This window comes from Pygocentrus nattereri, chromosome 30 (assembly GCF_015220715.1).
Source record: "Pygocentrus nattereri isolate fPygNat1 chromosome 30, fPygNat1.pri, whole genome shotgun sequence".
NCBI classification, from domain to species: domain Eukaryota; kingdom Metazoa; phylum Chordata; class Actinopteri; order Characiformes; family Serrasalmidae; genus Pygocentrus; species Pygocentrus nattereri.
Window position 1 is genome coordinate 13,064,208 of NC_051240.1, and position 11,623 is coordinate 13,075,830.

Below are 11,623 nucleotides of genomic sequence, written 5' to 3' on the forward strand. Positions count from 1 at the left end.
TGTTTGTGAGCCTTCCTTAGTGCTTGAAAGTCAGTGTCTCCTTTAGAGAGACTGTGTGACTGAGACACAGGGCTAAATCTAGCACCTGACAGTGCATTGTGGGTAATGAAGTGTCAGATTCAAAGATTCAGAGATTCAGAGATTCACCGTCCATTTCAATACGGCTTTTAACAAGAACTCTTTCCTGGCCTTGTCATTTCCCCAACTGAGAGAATCTTCAACGCCATCTTCAGGGATGTAACTTAATTTTTTAGTTAAAATGAAGTTTGTTAAATGAGCCCTCAGGCAGGTGAGAGATCAAATCAACACACCTGACCAAAAAGATTCAGCAAAGTCAGTTTGCAGATCAAAACCTGCTCTAACTGTTGATGCGAGACCAGGTGTGGACCTTACTATAATAATTGAGTGGTGTGGTAACGCTAATCAGACGCATTCTGAACAGAACTGTCATTCTGGAGAGGAATAATACTGTAAGTTCTTACACAGTTTATAAGTCATAGCCGTAAACTAACCATATTGGATTTCCCGTGATTTAGGTTGCAAACTATTCCACATGACCGTTGCCATCACTTTACTGTGCTAGCTTGCTGGTCAGCAAGCTAAAGGCTACCTGGCTAGCAACAACAAAAAGAAAGGCCATGGCTTTAAACTGAATTAGCTTATAGCTTATGTTTTATATATGCTATGTTCAAACGTCAAAAGTAAAAGCTTTGCATAGTAAAGTTTGCAAAGTCGTCCTCTGAGGCTGGCCTAGCTAAGAGTGGGTAGCTCTAATGCTGTGTCCAAATATGGGTCCATTTCACTATATTGTGCAATATTTTAGGGTTCCACCATTTTGTAGTGGTGTCCGAAAACATATTGCAGAAGATCCAGTACACTCAAACAATCCCACAATGCATTGTAATAAGTTGTGTACAACCGATATACCCTAAGAGATAGGGGATACCCATAATGCACTACACTGTTTGGTTTGAAGATTCACAAAGGCGACAGTATTTTCTGTAACACAGCAATGAGAGAAATCCATATGACGTTTTCTCCAGTGCCAACTTAATCCAGATTTCAGAATGCAGGGTATGGTGATTAGGGGACCATTTTGGACATGGTTTCATAGAAAAATGTGCTCCTCTGTGCCCCCCTCCCCTTCTGCCAGTGGCCGTGATGTAGTTCTGAGTAGGGAGTTGAAGGTGGCCATATATCAGTAGCATTTTATAGTTGTATGTCCATATAAACTCCAAATTTACAAAATAAATCATCAGAAAATCACTATGTGCATTAACAGCATACAAATTGCCAGCACACTGTCTTATCTTTCCCCGTCTTCCGCACCCTACAGATTGCGGTCGTTTAGAGTTTCCTGTATGATGTTAACAGGCCATGTACTGAACTGCAGGGTCTTTTTTCTTACTCCTTGCTCAACAGTGGACAGAATTTTCATCATGCAAGTCTGCCCTCTAGTGACACGAAAAAAAAAAATATATATATATATATATATTAAACGTTTGGTGTTTACAACAAACACTGAGCCAATTTCAGCAAAAAAAAACAAAACAAGCTATTAGTGCAGCTATTAGAAACATCTGAACTTGATTCATCTTTTTTGAGGAAACCAGTGAGGGCTCATGTAGAACCTCTTAAGGAGAGGTTCCAAGGTCTTCAAGGAGCTGCTGTAAAGGCCTCTTTAAATTTTAACAACTTTTTAAGAATTCTATATGCAAACAAAAGTGGTTTTGTGGACCTAATGAAAAACATATTTCTAAAGAACCATCCACACAGTGGTTCCTCAATAGCACTGCTCCAAAGAACACTACTTTTTATGTGTGGTTAGTCTGTTGCAATGAACAATTTGTGCTGCCTACAGTGGTGCTCAATCCTAGTCCTAGTACCATAACCACCATACCCTTCCTGAGGTAAACTGGGTGTACTAGGGCAGTGATAACACTACAAAATACAGGGCTGTGCTACTCTAAAACCAGGATTGAGAACCAATGCTTTATTCCTTCATCAGTGGGCAGTTTCTAATCACAGAGCTGCTCATAGCTGGATATGTTTTATTGGTGGACAACTCTCAACCTAACAGTGTCACTGCTTTGACTGTTATATGTCACTGTGGTGATGAGAGTGATCCCCTATGCAGATATATGTGATCATAAAATGGCCTGCGGTAAATGTGATAGAGACTGGCTGTCGAATTGTGTATGGCATCAAATGTATTACAGTCTGTAATACAGTGAACCTGTGGCCAGAGAAAGCAAATACAAGGTAGGTTCCTATTAATGTGAATTGTAAGGTTTTTTCTTTTGCTTTTCTATGCTCTATTTTTATGTTTTTGTTCTGTTCTAAATTGGCCGCTTGTGGGTGTACATGTTGCTTTTTACATGCAACTCCATAAATAAGTGTGAGAAGCAAAGGTGCGTCAGCTCACTGCGAGTTCGATGTCACTGTGTTGTGTCGGGGTTTTTTGAAGAAAATGTCCTTGAACCCTAATTAATAAAAGTTTTGTAACAATCATTAGCTTGGAAAATATTAAAAATAGAGTTATAAGCACTAAACCTGAGACAGATAGGCCTATAAGCATTTAACTGAGGCAGGCAGACAGGGACTGGTAAAGCAGACATAATATTTCCATACATTGAATAACATGAACTCTACTCTATAAGGGTTGGTAAGAACCAGTCTTTGAGCCAAATTAATAAGAAAGTGTTGCAAACAACGGACAACGGACAACGGAGGATAGGGAGGCCTGCTAAAACAAGGCAGAGAAAAATTTATTAAAAAAACGTATCTTGAGTTGGGTAAGAAATAAGGTTTACCAGACTTCTCAGGAAAATTAGGCACATTGGGAATCAGAGCTTGGGTCCAGGGACATTAAAAAAGGAGGGGCAAAGAAAAACACCCTGGGAGGGGTGGTAAGGTTGCTCAGCTTTGGGTACAAGATGTAATGTGTTTGGATTGTCTGTACATTTTGGCTTTTGCCATTTTGTCACATTGGAACTAATAACTGAAGGGGGCCTTTTCTCTCCTTCAAACCGAACCTGCGGCTGAAGTTTGGTTTTTCATCTGACTTTGACTTTTTTGCAAAGATTGATTCTTCACTTTTCTTTAACTTTTGCAAAAATGCTTTTTCAGTTATTTTAATTTGCTACTCTTTTTAAATGAGAAAACATTTAATAAAATGAAAACTTTGATTTAACTTTAATTAATTAGTAACATTTTTCCACATCGTCTGGGACTTCGGAGCAGAGGACAGGGAGCTCTGGGTTCTGACAGTTGTATGAGAAATCCAAAAACAAATGTTTCATTTTTACACCACTTCATTTTGTTTCACTTAATTTTAGTTAAACCAGTACACATGCAGTACTGTGTATACAGCTTTCAGTTTTTCAAAGAAATCTGCAGCGATATTTTTCTCCAAAGTTCAGTCTTAGAGGTAGGTTGTATTTTCTGCGTCTTATGATCCAAGTAATTTAGAACTCATTCAGTGATGTTGAAGTCTGGACTCTGGGGTGGTCAGTCCACACAGTTCTGAAAACACCAGTAGCTTCTATGTTTAAATTTTCTTTGTTTACTTCTTTTTCTCAGGCAGAAATATTTCAATGTCCTCAGACCTGAAGCAAGGAGGTTAAATATCTCTCAAAAATAAAAGCTTTGAGTATGATTTATCTGATGGTGGCAGTTTTGGTGGTTTACCAGGTCTGATCACTTCTTCTCTTTCTCAATTTCTTTTTAAGACTTTTTTGGTATCTAGCTTTGGAAATTCATTTTTGACACGGCTTTTCCGTTGATGTTCCCCTTCTTTATGTAAGTAGATTATTTTATAACTAATTCCCAGAAGTGTCTCCTAAAAATGGTCATTTTGACTGGGAATTTAAAAAAATTTAGAGTAGTCTCTGAGCTGTATACAATACTACACAGTGAAATTAACATCCTGCCTTAATTCCGTCCTTTTTCATCCACAGAAATGTTTTGTCAGTTGAAACCAACAATTTTGTTACCACTTTAAATCATTATCCTTGGCGGTTTATTTTGAACCTTCAAAAGCCTTCAGAAGTTCGGTTAATCCAGCAGCAATTAATATCTGAACTTCGGATAAGTCAGTGATCAGTGATAATCAGTTTCAGGGGCCCCACCATGAGGTGAGTATACTGGAAAAAAAATATAGCACTAGAGTTTCAGTTGTTTAGCTCCCCACAACTATGTATGTGCTCAGACAAACCACTGAGAAAGCTGTGAGTGTCACAGGGTGCAACACGACACTTTCAAAGCGACCTGTGAGCCTCTCTCTTCAAATTGTGTGTAAGGTGTGAAGTCAGTTAAAAGCCAATTTTCAAGACAGAAGTCTTTCATTTCATACACTAAACTTTATTCAATGTCAATAACATTTTAGATGTTGTCTCCAACTTGCCAGACACATCCTGAAAAGCACTTTTATAATTGATGAAGCAATATAGAATGCAACATAAGACAGATCACATTGGAACTGCTTGAACAGAAGCAGCCTTTAACAAAGCAATCCTTCTGAATAAGGTGCAGCAGGACTATCATCAGCAGGTTTCTGTGACCTTTCACTTCGATGAAGACGTTACTCAGGTTATTTATCTCATATGCTAGATTTGACTTAAAGGGAGTTCTGAACTCCAGAGAATGTACATTTTAGAAATAGTAAATCAATAAACATTACAGAGTTCAGCAGCTGAAGTCTTCTTCTATATTAGAAACACTCAGAAAATCTTTGTATACATGATAAAGCTATATGGAACAAGACAATCACAATGAAATCACTTGGGGGAAAAAAATTCTAACCATGTCCTATATACCTCCTAACAGATTCATCAACAAGTACAGATTTCAGTTCCTCATTTTATTAACCATGAACCCAATACAACAGTTTCACAGTGCAGTGGTCATCAAATAACAGTAACGCTTTATTTGGACAGCCCACTGTGGATGCTTGGCAGAAACATTTGTTTCACTTTCAAGAAAACATCTATTAAATGTAAATACTTACTTTTATTTTCCTAATATAGGCCTAAACCTAACCCTAATCCTGATCTTAAACCCAATCTACTCTAATCTGTACATAGATACTACATTCAATCAGTTACAATCCAAAATAATTTCTTTAATAAATAATAAATGAATAACAAGCCTGGCGTTTAAAGAGTTAAAGAGTGAGTCCCAGGTTTATTAGTCAGTTATTAATACTAAAACTAATTCAGTAACTAATATAAAATAATTTGTGAATTATGTAGTTGTGGCCACTCTGTCCAGGGTGTGTCCGGCCTTCTGCCCATTGACCGCTGGGATGGGCTGCAGCACCCCATCAACCCAGAAGGGGGGTAACATTGCATTCAAGCAAATATAAAAGAGCAAAGCTTTGCAATATGAGATTGTTGTCAGGAATACATAATACAGGTTCAGGGGGAGAACGAGGTGGTAGTTTCGGTCTCGAATCCAGCTGAGGACTTGCGTTTGCCACAGGAATATATGACATGCCTCTGGCTGATACATCCCATATCCTTCATCAGCTTCAGGAGGTCATTGCGAAACTTCACTCCAATGAAGGCGTACAAGAAGGGGTTGACACAGCAGCGCAGGAAGGCGATGCCCCGGGTCAAGTCCATGGCATAAAGGAGGTGGTTGTCGTATTCACAGGTGGTACTGTTTTGTGTGGTCAGGCCCATCACCACGTTATATGGCAACTGGCTAACAATAAAGACAGCCACCACAGCGAAGATGACCTTCAGGGCTTTGTTCTTTTCAAAGTTCCTGGCTTGCATGAGGGTCTTGATGATACAGCTATAACAGAAGCCCATGACCAGTGCTGGCAGCACAAAACCAAGGACCATCTGGCTGACTTGCATGGAGGTCCTTAGATCTTCATGCCCTTTCATGAATGCCACACAGGTGCTATTGACATTGACGCCGGAGTAGATGATCTCGGGCAGTGAAAAGACCACAGCCATCACCCAAGTGACCATTGAAGATACCTGTCCATATTGCATGGCGCTGGAGCGACAGCGGTGGGCAGACACAGCTTTGGTGATGGAAAAGTACCTGTCCACACTGATGCAGGTCAGGAGGAACATCCCGCTGAAGAAGCTGATCTTGTAGATGGCGTGCATGGCCTTGCATGGAAACTGGCCAAGAGGCCATTTGGACATGATGCTGGCTGCCCAAAAGGGCAGAGAGAGAGCAAAGAGCAGGTCAGCCACGGCCAGGTTCAGCAGAAAGATGTCAGTCATCGTCTTAAGCCGCTTGAAATAATGGTAGGTGAGGATGACCAGGAAGTTTCCCAAGAGAGCCAGGAAGCAGATAATGCTATAAACTGCAGGTTGGAACCAGGAGCGGAAGTTTCGGTTGGCATCTTTCTCACACAGACTAACATAGCTTCCATAATCAAAGTTGGGGGTGGAGTCGAAGTTGGAGATGGAATAACTGTCATAATCAGCAGTCACATTGGACCAACTTGTCTGAAAGAAGGCAAAAAAACAGATTTATTTCCTTAAAATCACTCTGTAATGATCCTGTAAGGAGCTATGGAAATGACATGGAGCTATGGAAATGACTTGTACCAAAAGGCGTAACACCAATGACAGTAACCATGAAGTTATTCTTCCTTTCTTTAAGATATCCATACATGACATAATTCACAAAGACCGTCCTGTTTTTTCTATTAAATTACATTTGAATTTTCTTTATACATTTTATGTTATTGCCAAAATACTTCTGATGCATTTTTCCATTATGAACAACAAGTATCAAAATTGCTGTTTCACATAAAAATAATACCATTACTGAAGTCATTGCTGTGACATGCTGTTTTTCATGTACCACATGATAAACAATCCCTAAAATAACTCATCAAAAAGGCCATTGTCTTTTGGCTATTCCATAATAATTGAATGACTCAAAAGTCAGTCGCCAGATTTCTGAGGCCTGATATGTTCTTGCTATCATTGTTGGTATACTGGAATTAAAATGCCTGATAGCTAAGAAAAGGGTATGAAAGGTTGTCTCAAGCATCTTAAGAGAGCTGTGCTTGATTAAATGTTGATATGCATACAGAACATGGTATTCCTTTAAGGTCTGAACAAGGCTGCTGTATTCATAAAATCTGAATCCAAAAGAAGTCACATGCAAAGATTTGGATACCACAGGTGAAATGAAATTGTTGGTTTTCTATGTAAAAATAAATCAAATCAAATCAAATTTATTTGTATAGCGCTTTTTACAACTGATCTTGTCACAACAATAAGTTAACACATAAAAAAATAAGTTGACATTCTACAAGGAACAAACTTAAACATGGCATTTTAATTTCATTTCATTTGAATTTAAGTTAATTATAACTCTTAGTATACAATTTCTATGTATTTGATTAACTTAGCATTATGGGAAAAAATAAAAGAATGTAAATGTGAAATAAGAAAATAAAATGTGCCACAATCTTCACACAGGCCACATTTTATGCTCTTCCAATATGTAAATCCAATCTTTTGCATGCTACTGTATAGTATCAACCATATCAACCCCACTTTAGAGTCAGAGATGCGAGATCAGACAAAAGTGTGTCGAGCCTGCCATGAAAGCGATGTATGTGTTAGCGTGCAATGTGTGGCTTTAGCGTCCTGGTGCAAGTTACCTTACCTTAAAGTAGCAAGACCACATCAACAGAACCGGACCGAAGACTAGCAACGAAAGGAAAGTCAAATTAGAAAACAGATTGATACCTTGATACATTTGAGTGATCAAGCATGTAACAAAGCTCTAAACACGTGATTATACCAGGCTTTGGACTGATTTAAAAGCATTATATTTTTACACTGACCTGCTAAATAGGCATACCGAGACAAAATTTCCTTGATATCCATTGAGATATGAAGTTTTTTGCCTTTTAAGTATCAGTACTCACCTGTGAATGAGTTCATGTTTTTGAATGAGCGTGTCTTTGAAGCTCTCCTCACTACTGGTTAGAGCGCAGTGATCGACAACGCTTGCTGTCTGCCCCTCTGCTCTGTATGGAACCACATCTCCTGTCTTTGAAGCCACAAGCAGAGGAAAAGGGTTTTCACCTCAGCCAATGCTGTTTCGAGAAAAACAAGATTTCGACATTTATCTGTGCAGAGTTTAAGCCGTTGTTGTCACAATTGTTTTTGCCCTTTGACTGGGCTTTTTTATTGTGTATTATTTCCTGTATTATTATCATGGAAATAACTGTTTAGATGTCAATGTTTGCTTTCTGATTTCATGACTATGATTTTTTTAGTCATACTTAAAAGTTTATTTAGATGACTTTTCTTGTAAACATTTTAATGTTTTTGTTTTAATGAGCTTCAGAAGCAGAGCTTATTTATCGAATGTAAAAGTGCTTCACGTTTAACCACATAACCTCCTGTTTTATCTGCCTGTTTTACACTTCCTTTCTATCATCATTAATAGGCAGTAGGTCAAATAGCACACCCAGCATTGCAGCTGGTTTGGTTCAATGCAAGGTTAAACACTTAGACATAAAGGTCTTTTGCAGGTGCATTTTTTGGTTCATCAAGGTACAAACAATGTAAATGTACCCTTAAAGGTGCAAGAGTGGCTTTAAGGCCCAGTTGTGTACCTTCAATATGTTTTCCCAGGTAAAAAGTATGTATTATTATCATTTCATAACCTGGTGTTTTAAAACAGAATGATAAAATAAAAAGCCTGGAGTTGAGATGGGGTGTATGGAGCCAATACAACAAAAATATTCTTGTGGATTATAATACAATTATGTTCCCTGACGAAAGATAATGAGATGTACCCTTGAGGGTACAAAAGGGGTACTGTGCCATTGACAGCTTCATACCTGTCATATGAATAATAGTTGTAACATGGCGTTAGAACTAAGGTACTTTTAGTAAACAGAGAAAAAGAAAGCCAATGTCTTTTTGTTCCATATGTTTTCAAAGATTTTAAGATGAAAAAGAGAAAACATGTAAACAGGGTTTTTGTTCTACTTTATTTGTTTCTTTCAGATGTTCGTTTTTGTTTTTAAATAAGTGTCTTAATGGAATTGACATTAACTGTTGGTAAAGCTGTAGTTATTCAGGAACAATGTTCCATGTTTTACCTATGGTTGATGCTTTTATTTGCCATATAATGACATAAAATATGACATATAATACATCATGTATTATGTTTTTAAAATATATTTGCTTCTTACAACCTGGAATTATATTGAATTAGCTTTGTTTGCACTAATTAATCAGACTTTTCTAACAAGTGTTAGAAAACTATCCATCTGTCTGTTATAATTAATCCCACCCAAAAATAAATTAAATTGTATCATTATGCTTCACGTCATTTTGGGTAGAATTGTATATGAACAGTAGGAGCTACAAAAAGTTTAAGTGTTCGTTTGTAGCAGAGATGTATATGTTGCTTATACAAACACATGATTATACCAACTTAAAGATTTTTAAAGGTATTCAACAAAAAACAGAATGTGTTCGTGTGGCTGTGCCCTGCTCTCACCTACACATTGCTGGGTAACGCTGCTACTGCTAAAGTCATAACAATAAAACTGATGACGAACAGAGTGTTTACAGCTCACTCAAATGTTTGAGCCTGAAGCAAAAATAGCCTTATTTCAGTTTCAGTGGTTTGTCTGCTGACCAGGGTTAGAGGGTTGTGTAATTAATAAAAGAACAAATGTTGTCATACAAAGTAAAAGAACTACTGTATGAGCCTTCACTGCTGCTGTTTAATATTACACCAAATGCAGTTTGTGTTTTAAAGCTGCTGTTACAGCCACTTTCAGAGGAACAGTTTTCTTCCCAAAACTAGGAGGACATGAGAGAGCAAGTGCTTGGCAAGCAGTAGATGTTTGTTCACTGGAGCCAGTGGTTGTGTGAAACGGCAAGCTGTTTCAACATCTCTAGCTGATATGGCTTATCTTGCGTTTTGGTCATAGTTATTTTCACTTATCCATCAATTTATCACTTAGAAGATGTTACCTAGTTCACATTACTGTACCCTCAAAGATGTGAAAGAAATTTTCCATGAAGCATTTATTTCCTTTTAGTTTGAACTCCCACATTGTTGTGTATTTGGTTCTCCAACAATTCTAGACACATCCTCGAATTTCAGTCTTGGTAACTATGACAAAGATAAAGTGAGACACCTTTCTGTGGTGAGCTGAAGAGATAGGAACGCCTGTATTTCTGAGGTTAGTAACTGTCCATAAGGCAATAGCACCTCCGTTTCTTGCATTTCTTGCCTATTATCCTAGAAAAAGCAACAACAAAAAATGCCAACTTGAGTGCTATTTCACTTGACACAGAGGAGTTTCTCCTCTGAGTCTGTGTCAGTAACCTTGGCCTGAGATAGTTCAAATAAAGCGGCAGGTAAATTTTTGCCTCGTTGTTATTCATTGTCTAACTACAATACATTATTTTTTAATGCATGTGGTCCATGACAAATAGAGGACACTAAATATTCTACATATATAGTGTAAAGTTGGTTTAAGAAAAAGAATAACACCAAGAAAAACTGATTTTTGGGGTGGCAGTCATTTTTTAATTGAACAGAAAAAATGAGGAGCAATACTGACGATTAGCTGTTGTGTACAAGTTGATTTGCATATTATGCTACACACAGACACAGTGATACACTGAATGTCTTTTTGAGTAACTGGAGATGCATTTGACATGGCCAAGTGTAAATGCTTGTGGTTGTAAGTCTTATCAGATTCACATGAATTGACAGGAGTAAATGACGTGAAGTAATTGTGCGAAAGAGTTTCTTACTGAAAGTCGCACCTCTCCTCATCATAGCTCCAGTTGTAGTAGTGCATCAAAGTTTCACATGCAAATGATTCTCACAGTGGCATAAACCTCTGCAGAACAAGCGGTGACCATACTGGCAAACAACATCAGATTGGCCTTTAATCTTTAAGAACCCCCCACCCTAGCACCCCAATTTTGGGTGTGCACAGGTACACACTTGGCTGCACGTGTGCAGCTGCGGTTGGTGTGTAGGCTACACTGCTGCAAGGAAAGAAGCAGTGACAGGAAGAAGTGCACTAACCACAATCCAGGTGAGTCATGTGACCACCGAGCCATCACAAAGTGCTCTTAAAAACACGGCAGAAATCTGTACTCGTGTGGACATGCGAATATAGATTTTTCCAGATTTGCTTCTAATTTATGACTAATAGTCTAAATGCAATGGCCCGTGTAGCGGTTACTCTCAGTGTATCATGTAAACATTTGTGACAAGGCCTCCATAATTTTGCACCACTGGAGAGAAAAGCATCATAAATAGTAAAATGCAAATTTAGGAATGAAAGGCAAGGACAATACTTAATCTGTTTCACCTCAGTCTTACCTTTTTTCTGGGCAAGTATCAGCGCTGCCTATCTCAGACACTGAAGTGACACAGGAACCCTTAAGCAGGTCAATCAAAGGAAAAAGATCAATGAAAAAAGAAGAGAAAGTGCACGACTTCCTTTCTACAAACCACATTTTATCTTTTTAAAACACTTTCAATTTGAATTCCTTTACATAGCTTTAGCTTCCACATGCACACTGTGGACAACACACTCTAAAATATTTGGATTGGGTTATAGTGGTTTGCAGTGTGCACCAGA

At 38.1% G+C, this 11,623-nt stretch overlaps 1 protein-coding gene across 1 annotated transcript; it reads right to left on the bottom strand.

The window, feature by feature from the left end:
* Nucleotides 1-4,341: 4,341 nt before the first annotated feature.
* Nucleotides 4,342-8,004, bottom strand: ccr7 (chemokine (C-C motif) receptor 7). Its single transcript, XM_017703636.2, has 3 exons — nucleotides 7,916-8,004; nucleotides 7,651-7,691; nucleotides 4,342-6,473 (listed from the first exon to the last, which is right to left on the bottom strand). The coding sequence occupies exons 1-3, from the start codon at nucleotides 7,929-7,931 to the stop codon at nucleotides 5,418-5,420; spliced, it is 1,113 nt and encodes a 370-aa protein (XP_017559125.2). The 5' UTR covers nucleotides 7,932-8,004; the 3' UTR covers nucleotides 4,342-5,417.
* Between the last annotated feature and the right edge of the window lie 3,619 nt (nucleotides 8,005-11,623).